Below are 14062 nucleotides of genomic sequence, written 5' to 3' on the forward strand. Positions count from 1 at the left end.
GACAATAGCAACACAATCATAATTCTCAAGCCAGAGGATTCAGCTAGGTTCAAAGGTCATCCATTCCAGCCATCACGTGGCAGCTGCAGCCAGGGGGTGCATCCAGGACACAAAGACCATAGAAGCAAATAACCGTGATTGTCAGGGGGATTTGCTGTTATTACAGGAATACACAGAAGGCCAGCTTCTAGGCCTTTACCCCAAGGTGCCATAAGAGCCAGCCATTGCTGATACATGTGTTGAAATGTCCAGGGCCACCTCCATTTCACTCTTAATTGCTGCACCCATCCTTGCAACACATGTCCAATAAAGTGGGTACCTCAATCACTCTGGGTAACCAGCGACCGACCATAGGCTGCGGAGACGCTCTAGGCCCCTCTTGGTGGTTTGCTGATGTGCACAACATGAAGGGCAATTCTTCCGGGCTCAACTGACTTCTTCAAAGGTGAAAGGCAAGCCACACCGAGAGGCCCACATTGTCTTTTGAGGTGTCTGTGCCACACCACTCCGTGGCCTTTGGGTCCAGTTTCGCACCCACCCCACGATGAGATAGGAGGTTATTACCTTGGTCGGAGCTGTTCCGGCGATGGGCTCTGTAGCCAGCAAGGCGTAGTACACAGCAGCCAGGTGCTTCAAGGTGACCCGGACCTCTGCTCCTTTCCATGGTTGTTCTGGCCGGCAGCAAGAGCAGCAGCAGTGGCAGAATCAGTAGCTTTAGGCTCAGGCCACGGGCGGGGGTTGGCATGGCCAGCAGCGGTGGTGGTGCCTCCATGACCACACATATAGACACATGTCCCTTGGGGCGAGTTCCGCTTCTCCCCATCATTTCTAGGGGCGGCCCTCCCAAAGGTCGCACCCATTATGACAGCTTTCGGGTTTACAGGAACCCTGCCGACTATGCCAATTGTAAGTCCGGGGAAAGGAAATCCCGGGGCAAAATACCCCTAAAAACCAAAATCAGTCAAATGGAGAAATAAAGTTTAAAACCCGTTTATTGCTCACAAACTGCAGTCCCAGGCTGTCTTTCTTCTCTGCTCAAGCAGCCACAACATCCTCTCCCCCCCTTTCCCTCTCACCTCTCAGGTACAGATAAGCCCTCTGTTGCCCAGGTAATCACCCACTGATACAGAGATGAACTTCTCCACCCCTGAGGAAAGATGCAAATGCACTAAAGCCATACTTCTTTCCACCTCTGACCACCTATTGATATGCAGATATACTAAAGCCAGGTGAGATATTCTGGAAATGTTACAGCCTCAACACCCAAAGAGCAAATAACCCGATTAAAAAATGGGCAGAGGATATGAAGAGACAATTCTCCAAATAAGAAATTCAGAAGGCCAACAGGCACATGGAAAGACGCTCCACATCACTAGTCATCAGGAGCAAATCCAAACCACGAGATACCACCTGACCCTCGTACACCGTGGGTGGGAACGTAAATTGGTGCAGCCACTAAGGAAGACAATATGGAAGTCCCTCAAAAACTTAAAAAAAGAAAATCCAAAATACCAATTCAAAGAGATATGCACCCCCATGTTCACTGCAGCGTTATTTACAACAGCCAAGATATGGAAGCCACCTAATTATCCATCAGTAGATAATTGGATAAAGAAAATAAATTTACAAAAAGGATTACTCACCAATAGAAACGAATGGAACCTTGCCATTTGTGACAACATGGGTGGACCTAAAGGGTAATATGGTAAGTGAAATAAATCAGACACAGACAAATGCCATATTTCACTTGTATGTGGAAACTAAAAAAACAATACAAGCGTAAAACAAAACAGACTCATAGATAAGGAACAAACTGTTGGTTACCAGTGCAGGGAGCAGTGGGTAGTAGGTGAAACAGGTGACAGGGATTAAGAGGTAACTTCCAGTTACAAAATATACATGTCATGAGGATGTAAGGTTCAACAGAGGGAATATACTAATATTCTAATAATTGTGACAGATGGTAACTAGACATTTGGAGATCACTTTGTCATATATAAAAACATTGAAACATTGATATACACCCTAAACTATGGGCATACCTTGTTTTATTGCACTTTGCAGATACTGTGGTTTTCACACATTGACGTTTTGTGGCAATCCTGAGTTGAGCAAGTCTATTGGCATTTTTCCAGCAGTATTTGCTCACTTCATGTTTGTGTCACATTTTGGTAATTCTCATGGTATTTCACTTTTAAATTATTATTGTATTTGTTATGGTGACCTGGGATCACAAGTGACTGAAAGCTCAGATGATGGCTAGCATTTTTTAGCAATAAAGTATTTTTAAATTATGTACACAGGCTTTTAGACATAATGCTATTGCACACTTAAGAGACTATAGTGTGAAGGTAACTTTTATATGCACTGGGAAACCACAAAATCCATTTCACTTTCTTGCTTGAGATGCTTTGTTGTGCTGTGGAACTGAACCGGCATTGTCTCTGAGGTATGCGTGTCATTGGATACTGCATGCCAATTATACTGAAAAACAGAAAATAAACCTTAGGAGGAGCTTTTCTGGGTTGTGTGGCTTAGGATCTCTCAGCAAGTTGCAGTCCAGATGTTGTCTTGGGCTCCAGTTACCTGAACGAACGCTTGACTTGGGCTGAAGGATCCACTTCTAAAATGCCACAGTCACATGGCTTCCGAGCTGGTGCAGTTCTTGGTTGTCCGTCGTTGGTCTTACTGAGAACCAAGCGACCCGAGGGAACAAGGCAGAGGCAACAGCATATTTTATGACCTAGTCTGGGAATTTACCTGCCGTCACTCTGCCTATCATGCTGGTCACCCAGGCTAACCGTGACAGTGTGTGGAAAAGGATTACACCAGGGCATGAATGCCAGAAGGTGAGAATCATTTGGGACCATTTTGGAAACTGGCTTCTACCCATGTGTCCGCATATGACATGTATGGCAAGTCACTGCAGTGACAAGGAGCTGCAGGCAACTTAAGTTCGCACTCCTAGAGAAACCTGGCTGTTACATGTGATACATCCCTGTGATGGAGTACCTCGCAGCGTCAGTCATTAACTAGATTTATACATTTTATTCAACTTGAAACAAAAACAGAATGAGGTTTATAGTACAATGCAACTGGTAAGTCTAAAAACATTGCATGTACATATATTCTTCACACTATTTTTTTTTTAATTTTAAGGTTATTGATATACTCGTAAAGGTTTCAAATGAAAACACGATGTGGTTACTACATTCACTCATACCAAGTCCCCACCCATACCCCAAGGCAGTCACTGTCCGTTAGGGTAGTAAGATGCCACAGATTCACTATGTGCCTTCTGTGCTATACTATTTTCCTCGTGACCCCCCACACCATGTGTTCTAAACATAATACCTCCTCTATCCCCCTTCTCCCTCTCCCCCCACCACCCCTCCCCCACCCCTCCCCCCTCTGGGAACCACTAGTTCCTTCTTGGAGTCTGCTGGTCTTTTGTTCCTTCAGTTTTGCTTCATTGTTATACTCCACAAATGAGGGAAATCATTTGGCACTGAAACTACTTTTTTTTTTTTTGAGAGGGTATCTCTCATTTATTGATCAAATGGTTGTTAACAATAAAATTCTGTATAGGGGACTCAATGCACAATCATTAAACAACCCCAAGCCTAATTCTCAACAGTCTCCAATCTTCTGAAGCATAATGAACAAGTTCTTACATGGTGAATAAGTTCTTAGATGGTGAACAGTGCAAGGGCAGTCACCACAGGAACTTTCGGTTTTGATCACGCATCAAGTCATATATGATTATTCGTTTGATTTTTATACTTGATTTATATGTGAATCCCACATTTGTCCCTTATTATTCTTTTTTTAATAAAATGCTGAAGTGGTAGGTAGATGCAAGATTAAGGTAGAAAACATAATTTAGTGCTGTAAGAGGGCAAATGTAGATGATCAGGTGTGTGCCTATGGACTAAGTATTAATCCAAGCTAGACAAGGGCAACAAAACATCCACGGATGCAGAAGATTTCTCTCAAAATGGGGGGTGAGGTTCTAAGCCTCACCTCTGTTGACCCCCAATTTCTCGCCTGATGGCCCCCCTGCGACTGTGCCTGTCTTAGGTTGTTCCTCCCTTGAGGAATCTTACCCGTCTCTGGCTAACCAGTCATCTTCTGGGGCCATACAGGGGAATGTAAAGTTGCTAAGTGAGAGAGAAGCAATATTCTTTGAAAAGGTTACCTTTTTACTTCTTTACAGATTTATGCCCTGTGGCTTCTATGTCCAGCATTTGACACTACATATTTTTAAAGATACATGTTGCTAAATAAATATATAAAAGGTTGACTGGAAAGACATTAGAGCTATCTATATATGGGGGAAGGAAATTGAAGAGCTCAAGGAAATTAGAGGAATTACCTCAATTTTATATAGTTGAAGTTTAAAAAAAAATGTCTTTAAGACAGATGCACCCCTATGTTCATCGCAGCACTATTCACAATAGCCAAGAAATGGAAGCAACCTAAATGTCCATCAGTAGATGAATGGATAAAGATGATGTGGTACATATACACAATGGAATATTATTCAGCCATAAGAAGAAAACAAATCCTACCATTTGCAACAACATGGATGGAGCTAGAGGGTATTATGCTTAGTGAAATAAGCCCAGCAGAGGAAGACAAGAACCAACTGATTTCACTCATATGTGGAGTATAAGAACAAAGAAAAACTGAAGGAACAAAACAGCAGCAGAATCACAGAACCCAAGAATGGACTAACAGTTACCAAAGGGAAAGGCACTGGGGAGGATGGGTGGGGAACCAGAAAGGGGGCCTTACAATTAGCATGTGTAGTGGGGTGGGGGGGGCAAGGGAAGGGCTGTACAACAGAGCAGACAAGTAGTGATTTTACAGCATCTTACTACACCGATGGACAGTGACTGTGAAGGGGTGTGTGTGGGGGACTTGGTGAAGGGGGGAGCCTAGTGAACATAATGTTCTTCATGTAACTATACATTAGTGATACCAAACAAAAAAGTCTTTTTTTAAAGGTAGAGTTATAAAATGGCCCAAGCAAGCCTAAGAGATCTTATCGAAGTGAAATTCCTAGTAGATAAGGCTCTACTAGTTTCCCTGTGTTGTATGACAGTCATATTTCTCTGGAAGGAAAATTTTGATTCTCTTAAAATACCTCCCCCCTTAACTTCTAGTTGAAATTAAATTATTTTAACAACACATACTTCTTTCATTTCTTAAATGGAAATACTTAAGATATAAATAACCTTGAAAGAAGCCCACAACTAAAACTTACAATAAGGAGTAAATGATTGATATCAGATTTCCCTGTTGAGAATGTATTTAATGAGAGGCTAAATGAATAGGATTTTAAATTTTTTGAGAAGGTATTGGGGGTGGAAGAAATGGAAAAAAGGAGCACAGAGGGGGTGCATAAGGTACCAAAGGCAGATTAGATTCCCTCATTTTAAAATTAGTGCTTTTAACAAATTTCATTTTGAGGTTGAAACAAGGAAAAGAGATCATTGTGCATTTATGATAACTTAATTCTTCTGAGTTCAAGATATCCCCATACCCATAGATAAATTTCACCTGACTTTCACTATGGTTAACAACTAAATAAATATTACTTTTTTCTCTACATATTATTTCAAATTGCTGCTACCCTGGGTCTGACAGCAGAGTGCTCACTGGTCACCATTCACTGGTCACCACTTGAACGGCAATCGGAATATAAACTTGAGGGGAGGCCAGGGTTCTATAACTCACAGAGCAATCAGGACTAAAATGATGATGGTTAAGGTTAAAGCCTCATTCATCTGAATGAAAGTATGTTGTGTATACTTGTAATTGTGCGGTAGCAGAGGCTTAGGAAAACCTTTGTTAGTTGAGGAGAACCGTGATAGGGGTTTGAGGATATACTCAACCTAGGGCACCTCGAGTGCAAGTCAGTCACAGAACAAATGATACACACATGTACAGGGACAATGATTACTGGACCAACTGCCATTTTCATACCATGCCCACTACTTCCTGCACAGCTGCTCCTGCTATGTACCACCAGTGACGAAAACACCAGCCCAAAGTAGCCAATATGCACACCAAGCTTTCCTTTTTTCAGGGGTATTGTATTTGTTTAAAAGAAAATGATCATTCTTGAAAGACTGTTCTGTGTGTGGTTAACCACTTTATTTCTTGTTGATGAGACCCCCAGATACCAGACATGTTATTATAAAGCTGCTTACGCACTTTTAATAAAAACGTGTCTTCCATCCCTGAGGCGGAAACGCAGACGACTCCGTGTGCTGCACTCCGGCAGTTCTACAAAAGGCCGTGCATCTTCATGACTGTCCATTTCAGGAAGGGTGCTAGAGAAAGTAATGTTTGAAATCAATATCCATGCTTTAGTAAAAGTTTAGCTTTCATTCTCTTCCAAGTAAAGACAATGCAAATTAATTTATAAAAACACATGAAAGAATACATTTACTTATAGTACAAGAGTTGACATTACATAGGAAAATTCCTATTTACACAAATGGTCAAAAAGTCACTTTTAGTATGGTGGAAAGTTTCTAAACAAATACAACAGGATGTTATGAATATACAGGACAGGGGAACAAAAATTATACCTGGAAAGAGTCAGGTCAGAGTGGTCTTGCTTCATTTTCTTTACAGAAGTAAAGCTTTCCTGGCTTGGTAAGTTACTGAAGGTGTTTTCCTCTCTTTTTCTTTTTTTCATGTCTTTACTGAGACGAGTTTGCATTTTAGAAAAGCTTGTAGTAGAAAAAATAATGTTTGAAATCAATATCCATGCTTTAGAGTTATCTACCTTTAGTAAAGTTTAGCTTTCATTCTCTTTCAGGTAAAGACAATGCAAATTAATTCATAAAGTAAGATGAAAGGATACATTTACTTATAGTACAGAGTTTACATTACATAGGAAAGTTCCTATTTACACAGTCAAAAAGTCACCTTTAATATGGTGGACGGTCTTTAAACAAATACAATGGGGTGTTATGAACATATAGGACAGGGGAACAGAAATAATACCTGCCAAGAGTCAGGTCAGAGTCGTCCTGTCTCAGTTTCTTTCCACGAGTACAGCTTTCTTCTTTTACTCCAGTACCGCAAGTGCTTTCCTCTATTTTCCTTTTTCTGTCTTTGCGGCCCCTTTTCAGTGAACTTGTCTTTAATTAAAAAAATAATATATGAGGTATAAGAAAATAACTGTCTATAGACCTTCTATTGTTTTAAATTATGAAACTCTGACAGAACAAAAAGAATGCTCTTTCTCACCCAAAAAGTTGATAGTTTTATTATTTTCAAGAGAGATCTATGAATTTGATCTCTGATAATACTAGGCTAAAATCTAATGATGCATGAAAACTCTAAAGAATTCTTAAAACTCGAAGATGTTGATCTCATGGCACCATGTTTGGTGCTACAGAACTTAGCAGTTTTCCTTTAGACTTTGAACGAATCAAAGATACTATTCTTTTGAATGAACTGAATGTCACTAATTGAATGAATTTAAAGACTATCCTTTAGAGCACAATATAATCAAGAACAAAAGTGGATATACATAGAAATATAGAGATTACTAATAAGAAAGTTGAGGAGGTTATTAAAAAGGTAGCCGAAACATGAAAGAAGGCTCATGAAGTATCAAATAGGAAAAAAAGTCTTTTATAAATGGTCAAATCTTCTGGAAACTGTTATTTTTCTCAAAAAAGCATTTGCTGTTAAGAAGAGAGTTCCAGAAACTTGTGGTTCCCAGGTGTGAACAAAGCAGTGTTATTAGAGATGAGAAAAAAAAACAAAGATGTGTTTTTGGGGAAAACAATAAAGAAATAGCATAAAATAGATCATATTTGGAATTAAAGGGTATGAATGCCAGCTATGCTGTGTCAGTGATTAGCTATGGAAATTTGTAAAAAAGTATCTGTGAAGCTCTGTTTGCTTATCTGTAGAAGATAAGTCACACAGTTGGTAAGGCCATTCTAGCTCTGAAAGTATACGGAAAAAAACAAACGAACCCCAATGTGGCCCTTATGCAATCTAACAATTTGTAGGCAGCATGTCAATGTAACAATGAGTACCCACCCTCCTCCCAACATCCCCCAATTTAGAAATTGGGAAATAAGCATCTATTTTGAGAATTAGAGTTACAATGAATATAATAGATCAAAGAAGAGAAATACGCAAGGTCACTGGTAATATATGGTTTGTGTTTTGATTCTCTACAATAGCGTTTATCCTCTTTTAGAAAATTATTTACTCCTTACTCAGACTGTTAAGAAATCTTTAAAAAAAAAATCTTAGAATGTGGAGTTAGATATTCAATCTAGCCCTAATTAAATGTTGCCTATATTCTTGAACTGAACTTGACGGAAAACATTTCTTTAGAGTATTTCGTATCAATTTCCTTGAGGATTTCATGATTCTTTGAGCAACATTTTTTAAAAACTGCTTTTAACCAATTACAATTATTTGGTTCTCTATTGGGATGTTAAATGCATAATTAAGGAGTTATTTTACTGGATTAAAATAAGGCAAACTATAAATCTAACGCCTTTCCCATATCATAGCAAAGAATCACTACCTCTTGTCACTGATTGAAATAATTAAAATTTTTTACTAAGTCTCTTCTCCATTTAGTTTATTAATTTTTACTCAATAAAATCTGATTGAGTTTTCATATTATACTGAGCTTTTAGAACCCCCAAATCATAAAAAAAAAAAGAGAGAAAAGAGAATGCTGAATATATACTGAGGGAAAAGTCCAGTTAATTAAGATTAAGTTAGACTGAATAGTTGTCTTACATAAAAAGAACATTTCATGAATAATGGGCTAAAGCTTCTAGTTCCTATTTGAACTAAGATGTTACTTGAGATCATTTTCTAACAATACTCACAGTAAGAAAACATGAAATTTTTCTTACGAGGATTATTATAGGCACTGTTACAGCTAACTAAAGGTTACAATGTACTCATTCATCTTGAACATGAAACTCTGCCTTCTTTTTAAGGTAGTTTCACAGCAAATACTGTATTACTGAACATTAAAAAGAGAATTATGAGAGATGGTGTTAATGAGAAATGTGTATTAATAATCTGGAAAAGGTTATGAATTTCCAAAAACAGAAAAAATTCTGTGAATTGTAGGAAGTAAGTATACTACAAATAAGCAGCTTTTGGTACCAGTTTTGTTTTTTTGTGTAAAGGTTGTAACAAAACTGACCACACTGTGATGATTCTCTTGGTGGATGAGAAAAATAACCATTCAAATTTAATTGTGCTGTAGGAATTCAATATTTTTTGATCATTATAGCCTAGACTCCACCAAACATATTTGTCTAACGTGACTTTAAAACTCTTTTTAATAGTTTTTACAAGAAAATATTTTTACCTGGTAAAAAATGCTACCAGATGAACTGGACACTGTCTTTAAACTCATGGTAAATTCTAGTCTACATTGGGAAAGACCGAAATTTGAGGATATTGTGAAAACTGCAGATTCACTATTCTGTGGACATTTTAGGAAGAACTGAAAAAATACAGAAGAAACCAAATTTACTTCTATAGAATGAATAAGGCCTTCAGTAATATAAGCACAGAGATGAGAATGAAGGAAAGAATGCAAAATTATTTAAGGATCACTTCTTTTCTTTGGGGAATGACTATTGTTGAGTAATCTTACTTCCAGTCATTCATGCAGACAAATGTCAAATGTTTGAATGTTAAAGCTAATCTATAATTTAAAAGCAAATGGTGAAGCAATTCACAAAAGTCTATGTATAATAAATATTTCTCTATGTGATAAGAGACAAAAGGGACACAGACATGATTTAACACATAATATTTGGTACCTGGTACAAAACAGGGGTCACTACATGATAGTGACTAACTGGGCTCAAACACAGAAGATGAAAAAAATTTTTGAATTATTAGAGAAAAGACTTAAAAGATCTACTTTTCATGTGAACTGCATCTGATGTCAAATACATGATATCATTGGATAAAGTAAGAGCTCTCTGCTTATTTTATATTTATTATCTAAGAATTTCTTAGTATTAAAAAATTAAAATTGATAAAAACATAAGGAACATTTTAGGGATGCAATGAATGTACACTACACGTAATGTTAGCAACTGCCATGTTTACAAAAGCAAAAGAATATTTGGATTAACAACTTCAGAATATTTACATTAACAACTATTATGATTAGATTAACAACATAATTAACTATTATACTGACTCAACACAGAAGACAACTTCAGTCCATTATAAACAAGGAGGGAGAATCGAGATTAAAAGATAAACACATTTGATAGATGACTTCAAAAAGCTCACAACGAGGAGGAAAGTATCAAACCATACAGCACTTAAGAATTAAGAGAACTCAGATACAGCATACATTACTCTGACAGTAAGAAATGTAGAATTAAGAAAAATCTGGAGGTTGGGAAAAAAACATGAGAGTAAATTAGCTCTAGTATTTCTTAAATAAAAACACTTACAGCTTTCATAGTTGATTTTTCCCATGCTATGGATTTCTGTAACTGCTGAATGCACAGGGCTACCTGTGCAGCACTGCGAGCTGCTGATAATGCCCGTCGCCAGACCCTGACACCGGGAACAATATCCTCTTCAATTCTACATTGAAATATAGAAAAAGTAAGTAGGTCATGTCCACACTTACGATTACTGAATCTGAAACAATCATCACACTGAAAGCCAAGTGATGATGAAACATGTAACAGCCGATAAGTATAAGGTTTAAGCAACTAAATTTGATGTAGTGCACAGACCATGGCTACGTGCCTCAAAGCTTAGTCACAATCAGGTAAATGGAAGATCACTTCGCAGGATTATCAACACACATAACAAAAGAAAATCATTTCTTCAAAGCACCATGCTTTGATCCATGTGGATCAGAGACATACAAGAAGATACACAGATAACAGGCAAGAGAAAAATAGGCTCCAATTAGCAAAGAAGCACAATAATTTTTCAAGTTAATTTCAATAACCTACCTGTCGTCATCACCACTAGTGGATGGTGCAGGAGCAGGGCCAGTAACTGTGCCCACATTATCCAGTTTGATCTGAATGGTGGTACTTAAGGGGCTCTTCAGATACCTTCTTTCAATGTTTCGCTCCAACTCAGACAGCCTGGTTACAGCTATATCTAGGGGGTTGTCACTCTTCCGCTCTAGCGCATGCGCACTGCTTCCTTCTTCGCCAGTAAATTCTCCGTCGTGCTCCTTGCACAAGTTCGAAAATGATTTGTGTTCAAAATAGACCAAGTCCTCCCTCTCTGATTCCGGTTCTGGACACATCCAACCCTATATATCAAGAGAGTAATGTGATTACGGTTTCCTCTTAAAATGCCTGACGGGTGAGTTACCTTTACTTAAAATACAACAGCCGACACCAACAGACCTCAAGGATCATTACTAGAAGTTTTTACCTTGTGTTTCCTAATGCTAGGCAAAAATAAGAAAATTATTAAAAAGTTAGAAGTTTGAAGAAGAAAATTTAACAACTTTTGATATTATGAGAGGTAGAGTGGAGATCAGCAAAGTATTCTGAGGGACCACACTAACCGCTTATTCTTTCACGGGCCCCTTTAAATGGGAATCTCTCGACAGCAGGGACTTTGTGCGTCCTGTTCATTTTCATTCCTTCAGCCACTCCTCCTGAACAGGCCCTTGTACTGCCCATCCTGGCCTCAGGGGCTCTGCATAAGCTGCTACATTTGCCTGCAGAGCTTTTCCCCTTTCCTCTGCACCTCGTTAGTGACTCCACTCATCCTGTGGCCCTCGCGTGAGAATTTATTTCTTCAGGGAATCCTTCCCTGACCTCTTTTAGGAGGTAAGCCTCTCTCCTACAGTCTCTCATAGAACCATGTAATATCCCATACCTGTGGCAGTCACAGTTTGATACTGCTGTGATTTAATTAATATCTTTCTACTTCTAAATTCCCTGAGGGCAGGGACCATGTCTACTTTTACTCATTTCATCTCCAGCAGTGGGAAGGCAAATATTAGACACTCAAATATATGTTGACTGAATAAATGGTCTTATCATTCAGCTTGCTTACAGTGATCCTTTGGCTCAAGACCCTTCAGAGTTCCTAATGTTTAGCAGAGTCCAGTTTTACCATGACATTCAAGTACCTCAGTCTCCCTCTTTAGCTCATATTCCCATTCAGGCCTCCTACACTGCAATCAAACTCCATGACTTGTCACACCACAAACATGTCCTGAGCTCCCTGGCCCTGGTGCTCTGCCCAGTTACTAACTCTTCCTAGCGGCACCCCTTGTTCTCTGTCAAAAGCTTCCCCGTCTTTGCACATTCCATCTGGACTTCTACAGGCAATCTTCCTTGACCTTTCCCCTGGCCCCACCAGAATCAGGGTGTTCCTGGCCTAAATTCATGAATGACTTTGAACGTCTTCACAATCCGTTACTAGATTCTGCAGGGCTGAATACACATATTATTGAGGGCAGAAACCACATTTTATTCAATTTTGTGGTGCCCACTCTGATGTAGAATAGGTACTTTGTAAAAGCATATTACGTAAAAAGTAGAATGAACATGATTCTTTTTATTAAATCTCTTCAGAGATAATTATTTTTCTTATATATCAGAATACTTCCTCTTACCTCAAGAGAATATTCATATTTAGAAAGTATGGATGAATTTATAAAGGGTGCATACACATTACTGCATCATGTATGTCATAACAAATGAACCTCAGTCCCAGATTTTGGAAAGGATCCAAAATTGCTAAATCAAGGGAATCCTATAAATGTAATAATACATATTGATTTTTTCAAGGCACGAGACAAGAAAATGAGGACTAGATTAGATTTTGAGAAGGTGGATGGTTGAAAATTATCTGCAAAGCCCTGTGACAGACACAGCTTGCCACCTCAGAAAAGGTCCTCACTGCCACTGTCCAAGGGCTCTCTATATTTGGCTTGTCATGTTAATATACTTGTGAACAGCTCGGTTCAACTATTAAATATGCAGGTGACTTAACTAGGAAGAAATTTAATATTCTGTATGACAGGACTGTGATAAAAATAGTTTCATATGCTGAAAAATATATCCAAATGAAATGAATAAAAATAGAACAATGATAAATGTAAATTTCAGCTTTGAAGTTTAAGCAACCAATCAAAGAAATATTGGATGCGATACAACACACTTAAAAGCACAATGAAAGATGCAGAAGGATTTTTTTTCTAATAATGCACACTCAGTGAAGCAACGGTATGGTTCGGATGTTAAAAAGCTAGTACAAGTTGGCATGAGGAGAAGTATAGTGCCAGCTTAAGGGAAGTAAAGTCCCATGAGCACATCAGGCATCTCTGTGTACAGTGAGGGGTACATTTTAAGAATACAGACACGTGTTTAATCAGAAGACAATCGTGCGCCTGGAAACCATTCCATGGGACCGATGGCTGAAGGAATTATTCTGCTTATAAAAGAGAAAACTGAAGGAGAGACACAGGAGCTGTGTTTACAGGAGCTAGAAGAGTAATTAGACTTTCTACAGATCAGGACTAGATTCTTGCAGATTTTCCTAAAATATAAAACAGAATTTCCATATTATCAGCAATATTGAAAATAGAAATGAATGCACCTAAGTAGTACCAGGCCAGCTGCTTAACATGTCTTCACAATGGCTAGTTCCCAGGGCTGACCACATAAATATTTTGTTTTTTGGGAAAAAATCATTAAATCTTTTGCATTTTGTGGTTATTTCCATCACTTGTTGTTTTAGATTCCTCAAGACATACAATTCATTTCTTTAAAAAATCCATAATAATCCCATAATACTGTTATTAATAGGATGCTAGAGCATCTCACTTAAAAAACCAATCTCATTTATCTTAGCTGCTGAGCACACGGGCAAGAACATCTAAGCAGTCGGTAATGTGATAAGGTCAATAGACCAAGATCTCAGTATGTCGCCGGGAAAACGTTAGGCCCACGCCGACTTTACAGACAATTTCAAAAAGCAGATGATCTGCTTTCCCAACCAACAGCCACCTAGAACCGGCAGATTAAACCCA

The 14062-nt window shown here is 38.5% G+C and overlaps 1 protein-coding gene across 1 annotated transcript in view; it reads right to left on the reverse strand.

Annotated features, from left to right (window-relative positions):
• Window positions 1–14062, reverse strand: part of LOC140846900 (bromodomain adjacent to zinc finger domain protein 2B-like) — a 156628-nt gene that overhangs the window by 46246 nt on the left and 96320 nt on the right. The window contains exons 25-30 of the mRNA XM_073225100.1: window positions 11010–11320; window positions 10494–10629; window positions 7024–7160; window positions 6603–6746; window positions 6223–6341; window positions 1644–1690 (exon numbers count right to left, since the gene is read on the reverse strand). Of these exons, the coding sequence (XP_073081201.1) occupies window positions 1644–1690; window positions 6223–6341; window positions 6603–6746; window positions 7024–7160; window positions 10494–10629; window positions 11010–11320 (894 nt within the window). The remainder of the gene's footprint in view (window positions 1–1643; window positions 1691–6222; window positions 6342–6602; window positions 6747–7023; window positions 7161–10493; window positions 10630–11009; window positions 11321–14062) is intronic.

The sequence above is a fragment of the Manis javanica genome, chromosome 16, assembly GCF_040802235.1.
Source record: "Manis javanica isolate MJ-LG chromosome 16, MJ_LKY, whole genome shotgun sequence".
Classification (NCBI taxonomy): domain Eukaryota; kingdom Metazoa; phylum Chordata; class Mammalia; order Pholidota; family Manidae; genus Manis; species Manis javanica.